At 46.6% G+C, this 20120-nt stretch overlaps 1 protein-coding gene across 1 annotated transcript in view; it reads right to left on the bottom strand.

The window, feature by feature from the left end:
• Positions 1–242: 242 nt before the first annotated feature.
• CXXC4 (CXXC finger protein 4) overlaps positions 243–20120 on the bottom strand; it is a 123368-nt gene continuing 103490 nt past the window's right edge. The window contains exon 3 of the mRNA XM_029596980.1: positions 243–961. Within this exon, the coding sequence (XP_029452840.1) occupies positions 911–961 (51 nt within the window). The 3' untranslated portion in view covers positions 243–910. The remainder of the gene's footprint in view (positions 962–20120) is intronic.

Genomic DNA, 20120 nt, shown 5'->3' with positions numbered 1-20120 from the left:
CTGATATTTTTTGTCGGAATCATGCCAAAATGGGAGTGTGTGTGTGAGAGAACGAGAGGAGAGACGAGAAAAAAATTCTTAGGGTTAAATTCAAGCAATGAATGCATCTGATATGTGTCTGCATATTTGCACTTTATTCTCTAGAAAAACCCCACTGTCCAATCAGATCAGTCAGTTCATGCCTTTCCCTCAAGAAAAGCCTGAATGCTCAGCCACAGATGAGCCACAGATGAGACCGTCTATATAGTATGATCTGACTCCTGCTGTAAGATCTCTTCTTACTAAATACAATGGACAGTAATTAACAAATAAATCACAACCATTTCAGCTTGCAGGACTTTGCATGAGGTCTATAGTGAAGAATGTAAGGTAAAACAGTGCTACTATTTGTTGCTGCTACTGAACAACTGGCAAAATAGTATTTAAAGCTAAAATTTATTGCTCCAGACATAAATTGCAGAACCACACTGCTGCGTTATAAACTGTTTATCTCCAGAGATGCTCAGACATGATTGTCTCCTTTTGTCTAAACACACAAAATACAAGCTGCTATCTGTACAGTTTACAGTACTAAAACATATACTTCAAAATTAAGCTACTTTTCAAAGATACATGAGTTTTCAGCAGGGGGGGTTATCCAAACCTTTTCTTTAATAGTCTGACAGTCACTTTAAAGAAGACAAAAACTTCACTAGTATACTTAAATTACATTAAATAAAGTAGACTGGCCAATTCTTCAGGCTCCCAGTTAGGTCTTTTTAAAAATTCTCATTATTTCTGAGGAACCTCTGTATATAAGTTAAAATAGTGTGAGTATTTTCTTCAGTAGTGGACTAAGCAGTTCTCAGAATAAGACTTTTGCTTGCCATTCACTTCAGACTGCCTTGAAAATAATCGTATGCTACTTCTCTCAAAAGAACCATCGGAATGCTTCAGCGCTGGGAACAGGCAACCCCATCCTCTATAAAAAAAAAAAGAGAACGAAAAAACAAGAAATAAGTTAAACAACCTTTCTTTAGCACTTTAAGATTCAGTTTCACTGCATTTACTGAAGCTCTTTTTCTGTACTTAGATGTAACAACAGCTCCCGCATGCTTCAACATTTCAGCATTTAATAACTAAAAAACAAACTATGGCATGTACATCTGCTAACGTGAAACCTGCACCTAAGATCTTGAGCAAATAAAAGGCCACCTGTCTACTAAGATCATTTTTGGACATACCAGCTGTTTTCCAGCAAAAAGAAAACCTGAAGCCTATGTTTAAGGATCACCCGTCAAGGTTGGTTACGTAAGAAAGGCAATTTTCAAACTTCATTTACCCGTATCTTAAAATTGCCCATCCTGTATGAAGGTAAAAGTACACACAAGGATCGATGGCATGCATTTTTTGTATCTATGGGAAAAGTTGATGCGCTTAGAGGTGGGAGAGGCAACAATATGCATAGTTTTGCATTTTCAAAGCTACACACATTTTTCAGGAAAAAGTATCCACAGGAAAAAGGCACATGCAAATCACGTTGGGTGCTTTTTCCCTAGACAATTTTTAAAGGGACAGTATACATTTTTGAAAACTATCCCCATCAATAACATTTACTGGATGTAACAGATAAATGCTGATGTGCCAGCTGGTAACAAAATACATAAATTAAGACTACCTGCAAATTACAGATTAAAGTGAACAGTTTTGAAGAGGAAAAAATATGCACCAGTTTAGCAGCTGAGGTCACAGATGGATGTATGAACTAGTAGGTGTTAGCTTTAATGTCCACATTTAGGGGTAAATTTTAAAAAGTACGCAAAGCGGTTCCTGGCGCATGCACATGGATGTGCCAATTTTATAACATGCAAGCACATGCGCGCCCAATTTTATATTTGCGGGCATGTGCACACAAGTACCAACTCGCGCGCACAAAGGGCGATTTTATTTAAAAGCGTGCAGTGATGCAATCAGGCCTTCCCCAGTTTCCTCCCAATTCGCTCCAATAAAGGAACTTCCCTAACTCCCTACCTACCCTTCTTCCATTTTCTCCTCTCTGCCCTGAGCCCTACACCCCACCTAAGTACTCTAGTTTTTTTTATTTTAAAACTTACCTGCTCTCCCAAGCGGAAGTAATGGCGCTGTCCCGGCCGGCTCTCACCTCCCCCAGACCCTGGCCCTCCCTTGGCCCACCCTTTTTACAAAGCCCGGCTCTTCCGTGCATACTGGGAGTTACGCGCGTGGCTGGGCCGCTTGGAAAATGCGTATGGTGCGTGCGCGGCCACAAGCATATCTCCCAGTATTTGCGTGTGCCAGGGATTGAAAATTCAGCCATTAATATGCATTAATGCAAGCTAGCACTAGCTAATGTCCATGTGCTAAGATCAATAACACATGTAATTTACATGTAGTTCCATTATCACTAGATTTCTGTACAGTAATGCTAATGCAAATGCAAATTAGAAAAGCAAATTTATTTAAATGATCTCTTTAGGTATCAACACTGGATGTACTATCCAATGCAAAGTTTAACCTGGTCATCCTAATGGTGGAATATTAATTCATCACCTGAAGTGCAGTTAAGCCTCATTAGGATGGCTATGTTACTACCCCGGTACCTGATGCTGGTGTTAATAGGCTCACCAATAGGGGTGTGCATTCGTTTGCAACGTATTGGCAATCCACAATGAATATGTCCATATTCGTTGTATTCATGGGGTCGCGAAACGTATCGCGATTCCCCATGAAGTGCTGTGCGCTTTTCTTAGCCACCATTTCAAATTGGAGAACGCCATTTGGGTGTATCCATAGCCAAAACCCAGCCCTTTCCTGTGAGTCATCAGTGACCTCACAGCCCTGTCAGAGTGGGTTGGACAGGTTGGCAAGGAGACCAGAATGCAACATATCAGCGATAAGAAGTTTTGTAATGCAGCCAATCACACTCTCACTCAGTGGTTGGTGACACTTTTCCTGATGACACAGCACTATATATACTTAGGCATGCGGCATGCCACACACTTTCTTTGCGGGGTGATCTGGGGAGGCTGGGAGGTGGTCTGTCTCTGCGGAACATGGATGTACTCAGAGCAAGTCTGAGTTCTCAAATCTGTATTCAGTTGCTAGCTAGGCTAGTTACTTAGACAGAAAAAGATATTTGTGCTTCATTTGGCTGCAGTGCCAGCTAGCCCTGTTTTTTTTTTAAGCACTTCTTTTAGTTGTTCTGAGATGGTCTCTCTCTGCCAGTGAGAGAAGCTGCGAGCAGTGGCATTTGTTGTTTAATTCACCCTCTGGGGTAGGTTGCAAGCACCATTTGGGAGTTGTGGGTGGGAGAGATATATTCAATTTCTAGCTAGTTTGCTAGAATTGCCATTGAAAAATATATTTCATCAATTTTCCTGCTGTGCCAACAATTCCAGCTTTTTTGTTAACTGCATTTGTTTAATTGAACTCACTCAGTCTCTCTGTGTACTGGGCATCAGTGCCAGTGGGCAGGCAGTTTAGCAGACTCAAGTATACTGGGACAGCAGTGGTCTGTGTGTGCAGCCAAATCCCCAGTGTGCCTCTTTTGTAGTTACAAGCTCGGCATGTGCACACACATTACATTAGTGCATATCAAGGCACTGTGCCAGTGGGCACTGGGTAGTTCAGCAGACTCAAGTATATTATTCGGACAGTCTGTGTGTGCAGCCAAATCCCCAGTGGTCCTCTTTTGTAGTTACAAGCTCGGTGTGTGCACACACATTACATTAGTGCATATCAAGGCACTGTGCCAGTGGGCACTGGGTAGTTTAGCAGACTCAAGTATATTATTGGGACAGTCTGTGCAGGCAAATCTCCAATGGGCCTCTTTTGAAGCTACAAGCTCGGTGTGTGCACACACATTACATTAGTGCATATCAAGGCACTGTGCCAGTGGGTACTGGGTAATTTAGCAGACTCAAGTATATTATTGGGACAGTCTGTGCAGCCAAATCCCCAGTGGGCCTCTTTTGTAGTTACAAGCTCAGTGTGTGCACACACATTACATAAGTGCATATCAAAGCATTGTGCCCCTGGGCAGCCAGTAGGCACTAAGCAGTGACATTAAATCCATAATGTCAGGGAAAGCTAGATGTGGTCGAGTGATTGGGACTGGCAGAGGAGGCACTTCAAAAGGCACTAGTGCCAGTCCCCCATGAAAGTTAAAAAGAGACCTGTTGCAATCTAAACTCTTTGGAGGGGCAGGCACTGGCAGTTCGATCCATAAAAAAATGAAATTTAAACATGATAGGGATGTGAATCGTGTCCTCGATCGTCTTAACGATCGATTTCGGCTGGGAGGGGGAGGGAATCGTATTGTTGCCGTTTGGGGGGGTAAAATATCGTGAAAAATCGTGAAAAATCGAAAAATCGAAAAATCGCAAAACCGGCACATTAAAACCCCCTAAAACCCACCCCCGACCCTTTAAATTAAATCCCCCACCCTCCCGAACCACCCCCAAATGACTTAAATAACCTGCGGGTCCAGCGGCGGTCCGGAACGGCAGCGGTCCGGAACGGGCTCCTGCTCCTCAATCTTGTTGTCTTCAGCCGGCGCCATTTTCCAAAATGGCGGCGAAAAATGGCGGCGGCCATAGACGAACACGATTGGACGGCAGGAGGTCCTTCCGGACCCCCGCTGGACTTTTGGCAAGTCTCGTGGGGGTCAGGAGGCCCCCCACAAGCTGGCCAAAAGTTCCTGGAGGTCCAGCGGGGGTCAGGGAGCGATTTCCCGCCGCGAATCGTTTTCGTACGGAAAATGGCGCCGGCAGGAGATCGACTGCAGGAGGTCGTTCAGCGAGGGTTCCGGCGCCTCGCTGAACAACCTCCTGCAGTCGATCTCCTGCCGGCGCCATTTTCCGTACGAAAACGATTCGCGGCGGGAAATCGCTCCCTGACCCCCGCTGGACCTCCAGGAACTTTTGGCCAGCTTGTGGGGGGCCTCCTGACCCCCACGAGACTTGCCAAAAGTCCAGCGGGGGTCCGGAAGGACCTCCTGCCGTCCAATCGTGTTCGTCTATGGCCGCCGCCATTTTTCGGCGCCATTTTGGAAAATGGCGCCGGCTGAAGACAACAAGATTGAGGAGCAGGAGCCCGTTCCGGACCGCTGCCGTTCCGGACCGCCGCTGGACCCGCAGGTTATTTAACTCATTTGGGGGGGGTTCGGGAGGGTGGGGGATTTAATTTAAAGGGTCGGGGGTGGGTTTTAGGGGGTTTTAGTGTGCCGGCTCACGATTCTAACGATTTATAACGATAAATCGTTAGAATCTCTATTGTATTGTGTTCCATAACAGTTTAAGACGATATTAAAATTATCGGACGATAATTTTAATCGTCCTAAAACGATTCACATCCCTAAAACATGATGCATCGCCACCACCTGTTTCTGACCCTGTAGTTTTGGAGGTGAGGGAAGGGGAGGCTGAGTCATGCAAGACAAAATGTCGATACCCAAAAGCAGCTGTGGGACAGCAGTCTCGACTTAGCATTGGCAATGTAGCACAGGCACTGTTTGCTTCTGATTCTGATGAAGAATCATCTTGTGTGGGATTCTCATCACAAACGGAAGAAGTAATAGCTGACGAAGTTTTAGGAGGATCAGTTAGTCCTGTCTTTGCCTCCACTTCAGTGCAGCAGGGGAGAGATGAAAGTGATGATGATGAGGAGGAGGAAGAGCAGTCAGCGCAGGCACAGATTGTGATTGATGCCCCTGGCATTGCTTCTCAGGGTGCACCCACTACTTCAGCTCCAGTGCCAGCATCCACCCCCAAGGCTAGACAGAAGGGAGGATCACGAAAGACATCTGCAATCTGGAGCCACTTTAAAGTGATGGAGGACCCACATTTTGCTTGGTGCAATTACTGTGGCAAGGCTATTAGCAGAGGCAAGCAAATGGGATATCTATCTAATTTTGGCATGACGCATCATATGAAGAGGCAAGACCCAACAACAGTACTGCCATCTGGGGATGGTGGCAGTACCAGTCAGGGGACCCCTTCCAAGCAGCGTAAAGTGGTTGAAAAGGAGCAGAGTCTGCCCACGCCCTCTGCCCCTTCTAGCAGTCAGGTGGCAGGCCAGCAACCCCCTGACATGTGGCAGAAGTGACAACTCACCATGGAAGAAATGGGGTGGAGTGCGGTAACGCTATCCCAGGGAAGGAGGCAGGCAGCTTCAAAAGTTGTAACCAGGAGTATTGGGGAATTGATTGCCCTTGATGACCAGCCCTTGCAGTTAGTAGAGAATGTGGGTTTCAAGTATTTTCTGAAGGTCATAGTTCCAAATTACAAAGTCCCCTCCAGAACCACATTTAGCAGAAAGGTCATCCCCAGCTTGTACAAGCAGTGTTGCAATCGCATCCAAGTGCTGCTAGCTAAGGCACAAGGGAGTGTGCATTTCACCTGCGATATCTGGACCGCCATGAATGCTGCACACTCTTACCTCTCCCTGACAGCACACTGGTGGGATCTGGCTGAGGCAGGGGCAGGCAGCAGCTCTATTACTGAACAAGTATCAGGGTAGAGGTGGGCTTTACTGCACACCCACCTGACGGACCAGGCCCATACCGCAGCCAATATTCTAGCATGCATCAGATAGATGCTGGTGGGCTGGCAACTGCACCAGTGAGACAGGAATCCTCAGGCAGGTTTCTTTGTCATAGACAATGGTGCAAACATGGTTAAGGCAATAACTGACGGGCGCTTTAAGATCATTCGATGTTTTGCACACACTCTGCACCTGGTAATGAAGTCAGCTCTGGGGTTGGAGTCCAATGACCAAGAGAATGAATATCTGAATAGTTTAATTCAGAAGTGCAGGAACATAGCAGCGTACTTCCACAGAAGTGTGAAGGCAGGGCAGGTTCTCTGACAAAAGCAGACTGATTTGGAGATGTCTCACAAGCATCTTATTCAAGACATTGCCACCCAGTGGAATTCCACCTTTATGATGCTGCAGAGGTTAGTGGAGCTGCAGACACCCCTTCATGAACTTTCTGGTTCAATGGATATAGGTGTGCAGAATCCCCTAGGGCATCATGACTGGTTAGTCATGAGTCAGCTGGTAAAAATCCTGCAGCCCTTCAAGGATGTCACGGAGGAGCTGAGTTCCAGAAGTGCCACCTTGGCTGACATCATCCCTATAGTTAATTTCCTGGATGAAAATTTGGAGGCCTTTAAACAGGAAGAGGGAATGACAGTTGAGGTGCTGCATTGTCTGGACATTTTGCAGCAGCAGGTGGAAGAGAGATTAAGGCCTTTAAAAGAACAGAACACATACATGCTCGCCACATTCTGTGATCCCCATGTGAAAGGGAAACGCACCCTACAGTACAGTTGTCTCCTATTGGTGAAGGAGCTGCTGTTAGCAAAAGTCTGTGAACAGGAGCGCCATAGGCAGAGACAGATTAGGTGTGATGCAGAGGAGGAAACAGTGGGCACTTCAGAGAGTTGTGCTAGCCCAAGCAGGAGTAGTACTCTGTCAGTGACAGCTAGTACCTCCTCCTCTTCCTCCACTTCAGCACACCAAAGGCATGTTGCCCATAAAAATGCATCTTTTGTGCTACAGGCTAGAGAGAAAGCAGCTGACATGAGTGACTCTCAGCCCACCCAAGCAAAGGAGACACCAGCACAGCTGTCAGTGACACGGTATCTCTCAGAGCCCACAGAGAACTTGCAGACAGATCCACGGCATATTGTGCACACAAGTCCACTGTCTGGTGACACCTAGCCAAAGTGGCTCAGCAATATCTGTCATGTCCACCAACCAGTGTGCCCAGTGAATGTGTCTTTTCAATGACAGGGAATATCATGAGCCCTCACCGCTCAAGACTGGCACCAGAGTTGATGGAAATGCTAGTGTTTTTGAAAGTAAACCTGCCTTTGCTTGGGTTTCCAAATTTTCCCTGTGAATGGCAAGATGAATAAAAGCTATTCAAAGCCTTGCAGAAGCTCCAACTGCCTCCTATGCTCCAGATAATATAAGCACTGCAGCACATGTACCTGACCTGAAACGCTGTGGCTGTCTGTTGTTGTGTCCATCAATGCCCGACGCCCTCTCTCCGCCCTCCTTTTCTCTCTGGTGCCTCCCTCTCCGTCCGTGGGAAGACTGGCTACCGCGGCGTTCTCCTGCCACTTGTCCTCTGGCGTTCCTGGACCGGCTCAATGCTGCAATTGCCATGTTTCCTGGAGGCCTAGGGGCGCACGCGTGGCATGGCCCCGATTGAAGAACCGGCATTGGCACTAACCTCGGAGGTGTCCCCTGAAGATGACGTCACCGCGACAGATATTTAAGGTCTTCGAATTTGCTAACACATCGAGTTAGCAAGAGTTTCGCTACCTAAGCTACTCTGCCTCCTCGGACTTACCAGAGGTACCCGCTCCTCAGGGGCCTCGCTCTCTTCTTGTTTTTTTCAGGTGACAGTAGGACGAGGGCCTTGATCCCAGACTTGCTTCGAATACTCCTATGCCTGGAAGTCTTCACTATCAGCTATATCAGCTACATCAGTGAGTTACCATCATTCTCTCTGAGCTTTCCCTGGAACCAGGTACTCGCTCCTCGAGGGCCTATACTTTCCAGCTCATGGGCTTCATTGGGATATTGTGTGGGTGTTACCATTTGCATACCCTGCCTACTCACTATATCTCAGTCTCTCTTCAGCTCAGCCTCCAGGGATCACAGTTCCAGTATCTGAGGGACTATAGCCCAGCCAGGCTTACCAGCTCACTACTGCCATCTCTGGTGGTTCAGTATATTGTCTAATAAAGAACTAGTATGTGTTTGTCTGCTAACTCTGAGCCTGACCAGTGGTCCCTCTCGGGATCATTCCCCGGGGGCGTGGTCATCTGCCACTGGTCCAAGGATCCACCCTCAGCTCTTATATATAACTACAAATCCCGAACGGATTGCTAACTACTATCTGATTGCTCCTCCCATCAAGCATCAGTTTCAGAACAGATTGCTAACTCCCTAGCAAATCCAGAACATCTGTCCACTGTCCAGGCCATACGTCCCTACAAGGGCCTGACCTGAAATGCTGTGCCTGTCCGTACACTGTCCAAGCCGTACGTCCCTACAAGGGCCTGACCTGTAACGCTGCACCTGTCCGTCCACATTTGGAATGTAAGAACATAAAAAGCTGACTTAAGATGTTTGAAGCTTGCATATTTCATATGCTCAATATTTTTTATGACCTTGCCAACAAAAATGTTTCTAGTACTATTGAAAACTGGTGATAGTTGCACTCTAGTTCATCCTCTGTGTTCCCATTGTTTACAGAGGCACTGTGTAAACCACAAAGTCAACATAGGTTGATATTGTAGATTTGGACTTGAATAGTGGTTTTCTTATTTCTGAGAGCTCTTCTTGTCCTCAAATGTCAGTCTAGGCCTTATGTCCCTAAGTGGGCTTGACCTCTGTCCTCAAACGCTGTGCCTGTCCGTCCAGACCTTATGTCCCTAAGTGGGCTTGACCTCTGTCCTCAAATGCTGTGCCTGTCTGTCTAGGCCTTATGTCCCTAAGTGGGCTTGACCTCTGTCCTCAAATGCTGTGCCTGTCAGTCCAGGCCTTATGTCCCTACGGGGGCTTGACCTCTGTCCTCGATCGCTTTGCCTGTCCATCCAGGCCTTATGTCCCTACGTGGGCTTGACCTCTGTCCTGAAATGCTGTGCCTGTCCGTCCAGGCACTATGTCCCTACATGGGCTTGACCTCTGTCCTCAAATGCTGTGCCTGTCCGTCCAGGCCTAATGTCTCTACGTGGGCTTGACCTCTGTCTTCAAATGCTGTGCCCGTCCGTCCAGGCCTAATGTCCCTACAAGAGTTTGACCTTTGTTATCGATTGCTGTGCCTGTCCGTCCAGGCCTTATGTCCCTACGTGAGCTTGGTCTCTGTCATCAAATGCAGTGCCTGTCCATTCAGACCTAATGTCCCTACAAGGGTTTGACCTTTGTCATCGATTGCTGTGTCTGTCCGTCCAGGCCTTATGTCCCTACGGGGGCTTGACCTCTGTCCTCAAATGCAGTGCCTGTCCGTCCAGGCCTAATGTCCCTACAAGGGTTTGACCTCTGTCCTCGATTGCTGTGCCTTTCCGTCCAGGCCTTATGTCCCTACGTGGGCTTGACCTCTGTCGTCGAAAGCTGTGCCTGTCCGTCTAGGCCTAATGTCTCTTCGTGGGCTTGACCTCTGACCTCAAATGCTGTACTTGTCCGTCCAGGCCTTATGTCCCTACTTGGGCTTGACCTCTGTCCTCGAATGCTGTACCTGTTCATCCAGGCCTTATGTCCAGTCCTAACTAGGGATGTGAATCATTTTTTGACGATTTAAAACAATCGTCAGATATATTTTAAATCGTCAAAAATCGTTAGAGCCGCGATACAATAGCAATTCCCCCGATTTATCGTCAAAAAATCGTAAATCAGGGGAGGGGGGAGGGCGGGAAAACCGGCACACCAAAACAACCCTAAAACCCACCCCGACCCTTTAAAACAAATCCCCACCCTCCCGAACCCCCCCCCCCAAAAATGTTTTAAATTACTTGGGGTCCAGTGGGGGAGGGTCCTGGCGCGATCTCCCACTCTCTGGCCACGACTGCGTTAATAGAAATGGTGCCGGTGACCCTTTGCCCTTATCATGTGACAGGGCAAAGGTAGCACCGGCGCCATTTTGGTTCCTGGCACCCGACGTCACGAGTGCAGGAGATCGCTCCCGGACCCCCGCTGGACCCCCAGGGACTTTTGGCCAGCTTGGGGGGGGCCTCCTGACCCCCACAAGACTTTCCAAATGTCCAGCGGGGGTCCGGGAGCGACCTCCTGCACGCGGGCCATATTGCCAATATTCAAAATGGCGCCGGTGCTACCTTTGCCCTCACTATGTCATACGGGCGACGTCGGCATGTCTGGGGGTCAGGGGGCGGTCCGGGGCGGGTCCGGGGGCGTGGCGACGGTTCATGGGCGGGCCGGGAGGGTGGTCCTGAGTCCCCCGGCACTGCGGCCTGTGCCGGGGGATGCCGGGGCGGCGCGCACAAGTTACGCCTGCTTCAAGCAGGCGTAACTTGCCCAACAAAGGTAGGGGGGGGGGATTTAGGTAGGGCTGGGGGATGGGGTAGATAGGGGAAGGGAGGGGAAGGTGGGGGGACGCGGAAGGAAAGTTCCCTCTGAGGCCGCTCCGATTTCGGAGTGGCCTCGGAGGGAACGGAGGCAGGCTGTGCGGCTTGGCGCGCGCAGGCTGCCAATTTTGCGCAGCCTTGCGCGCGCCGACCACGGATTTTATAAGATACGCGCGGCTACGCACGTATCTTATAAAATCTGGTGTACTTTTGTTCGCATGCGTGTATTTTTTGAAGATCTACCTCATACTTTGTAAAACAAAGCATAGGCGCATAAATGTATGCATGAAAATTTACACAACCTCTCATGCAGGTGTAAATATGTGCATGTTTGCCACAAGGGTTCATGCATACACTCTAATTTCCAAAGCGGATTTACGTGCATAAATCCATTTTAAAAATCATGGCTGAAGTCCACGTGTACTTTCTACTCACATACTTTTGCCTTCAGACCTGTTATAAAACTTGGCTCTGCATGGGAGATTTCTGTGATTAATTGATGATATGTAAAGTCAAAACAAATGTAGGAATCAATGAGGATTTGTTTTAAATATTCCACCTATTAACATCATGGAATGTCCCCTAGGGTAAATATCTGTTCCTTATTTACCTGTTCCACTCCACGCATGATTTTATAGTTCTCAATCATATCTCCTCTCAGCTGTCTCTTCTCCAGGTGGAGGACCAATTTAGGCTTTCCTCCTAGAGGAGCCATTCCATCCTCTTTATCATTTTGGCCACTCTTCTCTGTATCTTTTCTAGTTCTATTATATCCTTGTATCCTTTACTCTCCCCAAGTTTTCTAAGAAAACCCTGTTCAGCCACAACTATCTCCAATTTGTTTTGATGACAAAGATCCTTGATCAATCAGAGTCCTAATTGGTTTTCAAATATCACATAGTGATCATTAACATGAGATACCTGTTATGTTACACTTACCCTATCACCGCCAGCTGAATCAGGCCGCTCGATACAGCAGGGAAACACTGCTGCTCCAGTCCTGCCTCTTATTTAGGCATTAATTAAAGCATCTTAAATAATTGAAAATAAGTGCCTAAATATAACTTTAGGCACCTTAACTAGAGGCATCTAAAGATAGTAAAGCTATTGGCACAACCTAAATTAAGATGTTTTATTTTGGCAATGAGCAATGAAAGGCAGTGCTCAGTGCTTGAGGGTTCCCCCACCCCTAGCTCCGCCCACTTTTGGGTGCCTAAATTCAGGCATTGAGCTCAGGAAAATTTGTAAATGTAAAAGTCTAGATGCTCCACTTTTAAATGTAGGCATCTAAGCATTTTCAATATCAGGCTCATTGTGTTTATTTAGATTTATCTCATGCCCTTTCACTAGTAACTCAAGGCGGGTTACATTCAAGTACTGTAGGCATTCTACCTGTCCCCAGAGGGCTTATAATTTTAGGAGTTATGCGAGTAAAAGTAGCAATTTTCAAAATCCCACTTTTGCATGCAATACCCAGTTTTACATGCATTCATCCTTTTATAATTACCTCCTAAGTTTGTACCTGAGGCAATGGAGAGTGAGGGTGAGGCTCAAATAACATTAGCAAGATTTGAACCTTGACTTCTCTGGTTCTCAGCCCACTGCTCCATTATGCTACTCCTCTATTTTATCACATTCAAGTTTCTTCCCTAATCCTGATTTAGTTGTGGATGAAATAGACTCCCTCTCACTATGAGGCCAATGTACTAAGGTGTGATTAACATTGTCTGAGTACATTTGTCCAAGTATATTTGTACTAATGGGTAATGTTAATGGCATACAAATGAGTCTAGGATAGTACACACGCAGCTTCCCCTACCAAGTCTGTAATAAAAAAATCCAATCTATGCCTCCTGAGGTGCAATTAATTTTCCCACAATAATGTGTTTGTGAAGCAATTAACGCAATCATTTTACCACATTGTTAATAAGTAATAAGGTAGTTTGCATAATTTTGCATCTCATTATTTCATCAGCATGAATGTTGCGTGTAAACTTACAAAAGCTAAAGCACCCACATTTAAGGCTGAATTTTCAAAGCCATTTATGGGCATAAAACGCATTGCCGGGGTATACTTTTACACAAACTAAGGATAGGCGTTCCGAGGGGGGCGGAGTTGAGTCATTTTTAATTTTCAAAAGTTAGGTGCATAAGAGCAGGTGTCATTTTTTGCAGATCATTTTGTACATAGTGAAGGGCAATTACCCAAGCATTTTCAAAGTAAACTTATGAGGGGATACATTTGCTTTGAAAATGTGGGGTAAAATCTGCATGTAAAATATATTTACAATATAAACTTTACTCCGTCCTGCAGAGTTATAAAATTGCCCTCCCTATGCACTGTCAGTGCATGTAGGCATGCTAATTGGTTTTTATGTGCCTACTTGTGTTTACATTAGTACATTGGTGTCCAGGAGTCAGATGTAAATCGCCAAGGCTCAGAACCCAATATCCTTCCAATTAGCTCAGCTATCCTTTCTGCAGCATAAGAAAAAAATGATGCAGGCCAAATACGTATGTCAAGGTATTTTTGGCCATTTCTATGGCTTAAGAATTTTACATAACTGAGCCCTATGGGGTCTATGATTTAGCATTTTATACTGGACAAATGCTAAACTATAAATTCTACAACACCTTATTAAACCTAAATTATTTATGTATTGAAAGGTGTAAAGAGCGGGTCAGGCAGAATTTGGAGCAAATTTTATTTAAAAAAAATAAAATATATATATATATATATATATATATATATATATTCAGTTCCCTTAAAAGTGGGAGCCACCACAGATTCTCCATTAATGCCCTCAACTCCATTCACAAACCTGTCTCCTAGGACTGAATATTGACTCCAGACCCTCTAAGGTAAAAATAAGTATGCAGGAGGGAATTTGTGTGTTTTCAGCTTTATAATTTTTTCTGTGAATTCTTGCACTTATATTTTTCTTGCTCTAAACTATTGTGCTAGATGAAATTTTCAACTTCCTTGACTTTTAATATCTTGCTTTTCTTTTGTTTCTACAGTTGTTCTCTAAGGGGGATCTGCAACACACAGGGGTAGATTTTCAAAGGGGTACACGCGTACCCCCCGAAAACCTACCCCAAACCCCCCCTGCGCGTGCTGAGCCTATTTTGCATAGGCTCAGCGGCGCGCGCAAGCCCCGGGACGCGCGTAAGTTCCGGGGCTTGCATGGAGGGGCGTGCCGGTGGCGTGTCGGGGGGCGTGCCGCGAGTGACGCGGCGTTTCGGGGGCGGGCCGCAAGTAACGCGGCATTTCAGGGGCGGGCCCGGGGGCGTGGTCGAGGCCTCCGGACCAGCCCCCGGGCCCGCCCCGAAACACAGGCGTAAATCTGCCAACAAAGGTGGGGGGGGGTTTAGATAGGGCCAGGGGGGTGGGTTAGGTAGGGGAAGGGAGGGGAAGGTGAGGGGAGGCGGAAGGAAAGTTTCATCCGAGGCCGCTCCGATTTCGGAGCGGCCTCGGAGGGAACAGGCAGCGTGCGCTGAGCTCAGCGCACGCAGGTTGCACAAATGTGCACCTCCTTGCGCACGCCGACCCCGGATTTTATAAGATACGCACGGCTACGCACGTATCTTATAAAATCCAGCGTACTTTTGTTCGCGCCTGGTGCATGAACAAAAGTACGCCCGTGCGTACATTTATAAAATCTACCCTAGCGCCCTTTTTCCAAGACGCTTACCTGGTAGGAAGCAAATCTATCTCTTTCTGTATCACTTCTTTCTTACCCATTATAGCCCGGATTTTAAACGCCCTCCGCACGTAAAATCCGGGCTTTACACGCGTGGCCAGGCTTTGCGCGCGCCGAGCCAATTTTCGAAGTGCCCGGCCACGTGCTTAACGCCCGGTATGTGCACAAGTGTCGGGCTTCTTCGAAGGAGCAGGCCCGGGGGGCTTGTTCTGGTCAGAGAGGAGCGGGCGGGGGCGGGCCAGTTTAGAACCATTGATCGCTGTCCCTAAAACCTGGCTGCCAGCGCAACTTACGTCAGCTTGGGAGCTGAAGTAAGTTGTGAAAGAAAGGGAAAAAAAAGGAAAAGGTAGGGTTTAGGGGGAGGAGAGGAGAGGAGAGGGGAAGGGAGATTAGGTAGGGGGTAGAGAAGTCCAATTGGAGCGGACTGTGAGGGAACTGGGAAGGCAGATATGCGTTGCCTCATTGAAACTGCAAATCGCCCCCTTGCGTGTGCCGTTCGCACATACACGTGTGTATTATAACACCCGGCGTGCATGTGCATACGGACCATGTATTTTATAACATGCTCATGCCAGCGCGTGCCTGTTATAAAATCAGTATGTCCATGTGCTCACGTGCGTCCATGTGGGAAGCGCACACACATGGACGCACGCGCACACATTATAAAATCTACCCCATGCTTTCCCACTATATCTGAAAGTTTCTAACAGTCTGTGCACTCTATTTAACCATCCAACCTTCAAAAACTCCTGATTTTCTTCACCGGGTTGCATAAGTATTTATATGCACATCTCAGGTTCGCAACCCGAAATGCCCATGCTCTGCCCAAACCACACCTGTGCCCCGCCCATTTTTTAAAAAAAGTTTGAGATGTGCGTGCTGCAGGACATACGCACGTATTCCGGCTGCTTTTAAAATCCTCTTGGCGTGCGCAAGCCTGACTTATTTGTGCATCCCATAATTAATGCGCACATCGGGCTTTTAAAATTCACCTCAAAGAAGGCATGTTGCTAATGCCCCTAACTTTACAGCCCTGTTTTACTGCATGTAAATGTATGTATGTGCATTGACCCGCATAACAATCCAATCTTCAAACTCAATATAGCTTGTATTTAATTGAAAATCAGATTGTTTTGGACATGCTTTAAAGTGCATGCATAATCTTGTAGTTAGGTGTCCTACTGAGAATGCAGCCCCTAATATCTCCTGTAACTGTGCACTCCACACTCTTCTTTATTGCTCTGCCAACTTTATTTCTCCCTATTTGGAAACTCTAACTCCTTTATTATCCTGTCATTCACCCTTAGCTCCTAAAGCTGCAGTCACACTAGCATATCTTTCATCTTTTCACACTTTCATGCACTATAGATTGCCTTTACAAGGACACTATTTTTCCTATGCACAAGTACATCCCTTCTGTACTCCCTTCTATTGCTCCCCCCAGAAAAGAGCTGCATCTCTATTTTCTGAACTCCAACCTGCACCACACATTGCCTTCACCCTTACAACCCTGCACACTCTCTCCAGACTCGGCACTCCTTAGAAATCCATGCACAATTTTACACTCTTTTTCTTATCACAAAAAAAAAAAATAATGCAATTACTCCTGACTTGTTCACTTTAAATGGTATATGTAACTTGTAAATCGCAGATGGACAATTTTAAAAGGGCCATGTGTGTAAATAATAGGCGTTACGCGTGTGGCCAGGCCTTGTGTGTGCTGCGCGCATTTTCGGAAGGGCCCGACCACGCGCGTAAATCCCCGTTACGCGCCGAAGTGCCGAGCCTCTCCAAAGTGGGGGCCAGGGGTGGGGTCTGGGCAGGGAGGGGTGGGGTGGGGTGGGGTGGGGCGGGGGATGGATTAGGGCAGCGCCATTAGCTGGTGTCCTGGGAAGCGTGTGCTGGCAGCCAACTGGCGTGCGAAGATTACTTCTGCTCCTGAGAAGTAGTAAGTTACAAAATTTAAAAAATAGGGATAGGTAGGGTTAGGTTAGTGGTTGGGGAGGAGAGGGGAAGAGGTAGGAAGGGTAGAGTTAGGGACAGAGTTAAGGAGCGGACTGGGAGGGAACTGGGAGAGGCCCGATTGCATTGTAGCGTGTAGGTTATAAAATCCCCCAGTGCACACAAGTCAAATAAACTTTAACTTTAACACCTGAAATCTTTTCAAAACATTTAAAGAGCTAATTTTTAAACCCCAGGACGCACCAATATCAGGAGATATGCACCTATTTTCAAAATGGCCCAGCCACAAACGTATCTCCTGGTATGCGTAGAAGAGCCAGGTTTCAAAAAAGGAGTGGGCTGGGGAGGGCCAGGGGCAGGGTATAAGCGGGGTGTGGGTGGGCCGAGACAGCGCCATTAGGTGCTATCCTGGTGAAGCACGCGTCGGCCAGTGGCCGGCGTGTGGAACTTACTGCTGCTCGGAAGAGTGAGTAATTTCAAAAATAAAACAATTTGGTTAGTTAGGATGGGTTTAGGGGTTGGGGTGGAGAGGGGAAAAGGGAGGAAGGTTAGCTAGGGGGTTAAGGAAGTTCGCTCCCAGTCCGTGCATGTGCGCACAGGTATTAGATTTTATAACATGCGCGCGGCAAAGTGTGCATGTTATAAAATCAGTGAGTCCATGTGCAAGTTATAAAATCAGGGGTAGGCGAGCGCAAGGGGGTGCACAATTGTGCACCTTGAGCACGCCGAGCCGCGCTGCCTTCCACCGTTTTCTATCCCCCCACCCCACCGTTCCCTTCCCTTCCCCTACCTCCCTCACCTTTCCCCCCTACCTTTTCCTTGTTTTCATTTTTGTTTCCAAATTTACTTCAGCCCTGGGGCTGAAGTAAGTTGCGCACGCCGGCCAACTGCCGACACGTGATTCCAAGCACAGCGGCAAATGGACGCTGTGCCTAGAACCTCTGGCCCCGACAAGCCCCGCCCATGTCCAACCACCCCCCCCCCCACCCCTTTTTGCAAGCCCTGGGACTAACATGTGTCGCCGGGCCTTTTTAAAATAGGCCCGGTGTGCGTAACCTTTTTAAAATAGGCCCGGCGCGCGTAACCTTTTTAAAATCTGGCCTTTAATCTTTAAGTTCTTTATACAGATCGACATGAAAAATGTTCATAGATGTTGGTAACATTTATTATACAGTTAACATTGTAATCTCCGGCAGATAACAAGCAATCAAAATGTCTTACTGCCCTCCTAAAGTGGTTGAATTTCAAATATAGTCCTTCATCAGGGGTTGTTAACCAAATAACAATATGCTAGTGAATCAAAGAAGTATACCAAGTATTCCAAAAGTCTTAAATGGCTTCTAGCTCATTGATCATACAATGAACAGCATTTTATAATGGTGTCCATTTTTTTAAAAACATATGACCAGATGAAAAAAATTGAATGATCAATCAAAATGAGTATGAAAGACTAATCAAAATTGTACTCTGACATCAAGTCAATGATTGTGCACTGAAACCTGGAACAAGACTCTAAAACCAAGAGAACTCCAAAGACTTAATCCAGTGAAGATGGACCCAGGACAGATAAGACCATAGGAAACCTGGTCCAAAAAAACAAACCGGAAACCGATCCAATATTGCAGTAGTGACCAACACAAGAGGATCAGTGAACACCAGGACTTCTTTATTCTGCACAAACATTGTAAAAAAACAGGAACTGACAACCACAGAAGACCAGGACAAGAGACCAAGAGACCTTGTGAAGACCCTGAAGGCAAGACTGAAGAGCTCTTTTATAGGTCATCCAGAGATGACATCATTTGGCGTGCCGTGGGCTTTCTCCACAACAGGCCCTTTAACTGAAGAAGAGACATGCATGTACCTAGCAGGATGCCGACAGGAGCAGTGGCATCAGGGATTGGTGACATTTAAAGCCACAACAACAGCAGAGACAAAGTTGGGGCCGATATGGGTAAGCAAAGCAGCTCGTAGGACCTCCCCATGAATGGTAAATCTAACAATATCCTAATATTGGTTGGGAACCTCAACAAATTTTCTATAGGATAGCTATTTTATGAATAAAATTTAAAAATTGAGCTATAACTACACGGGGCCTCCCTTGATTTTTCAGCCATGGCCCCAGATGATTTGCCCTCTCCATTAATACTGGGCCCAGAGAGGGGAGTCTAGCTAAAAATCTTTTACCAGCCAAGTCTCAAGGAAGGCTCTCAGCTCTGACTCCAACCAGCTGCAGATTATTCCGGCAGGATCAATTTTCAAGGTCTTCAATGCGCTCATCCAGTCGCGTCACCTGGGCCTTCAAGTCCTTCATCGCTTTCTCCATTTGTGTACACCATCATCCTCATCAGACACACGCTGCTCCACAGCACTCACTCACTGAGTCACAGCATCAACAGAAGCCACAGTTCCGTCAAATTTTGCAAAGACTTGGTCAAACTTAACGTCCAGATTTTTTGCAAACCGTCACGATCACTGCGTCAATCAGGTCGGCACTATTTGTTAGGTCTCCAGCCACTCTATCATCCTCTTATTCTGCCACCTTGTCTTTATCCTTACAAGTGATTTTAGTGGACATTTCGGTGCCCAAGGCACTTGACTCAGTCAAGGATGATCGCCCAGTAATGACAGGATAGCTGCTGATACAAAGAGAGGCTGGATTAAAATGTATCAGGGCGGATGGTGAGTAGGCCCCATGAGAGGAGCAAATCCGCATCTTGCTCCTACCACAGCATCATGTGATCTCCCACCCACCTTTATTCTTAAACACCTACTTGCTTGCAGTGTTTAAGAATAAAGGTATAAATTAACGGCTTGAAAAAAAAATTGTGGATGCATAATATACACGGACAATAGACACACCCCAGGCTGATTTTGCCCCTTGCTATTGTGCGTGTATTTTGAGCATCCAGAAATTGGCCTGAAGCAGGATAAAGCAGATGCTTGTATTGAGCACCTGTTGTAATTGTGGGCGCATAGCCACATCTCCTGGTCACCTGAGGCATTTGAACGCTAGGAACGCAAAATTCTTCCGTAGCACATCCTTTTTAATGCAGTAGCTCATTAAAATATAGTATCAGGCATCCAGGAGACGTAGCTGTGTGCAAGTTAGGAGAACAGGTGCTCAATATGAGAGCTCGTTTTAATGCACGTCTTATAGAACTGTAAGGACACTCTGGGCTGACGGCTTACCTAACAACTCCTTGGTTTGCTTCAGACAAGACTTTTTTGGATGTTAATATTATTATTACTACTATTACTACCACTTAACATTTTTATAGCACTACATGATATACGCAGCACTGTACAAGCACACATAAAAGAAAGTCCCTTCTCAATAGAGCTTACAATCTAATAA

Source organism: Rhinatrema bivittatum, chromosome 1 (genome assembly GCF_901001135.1).
Source record: "Rhinatrema bivittatum chromosome 1, aRhiBiv1.1, whole genome shotgun sequence".
In the NCBI taxonomy this organism is placed as follows: Eukaryota; Metazoa; Chordata; class Amphibia; order Gymnophiona; family Rhinatrematidae; genus Rhinatrema; species Rhinatrema bivittatum.
Note: the sequence above shows the minus strand (reverse complement) of the source record. Positions and strands in the feature narration are given on the sequence as shown.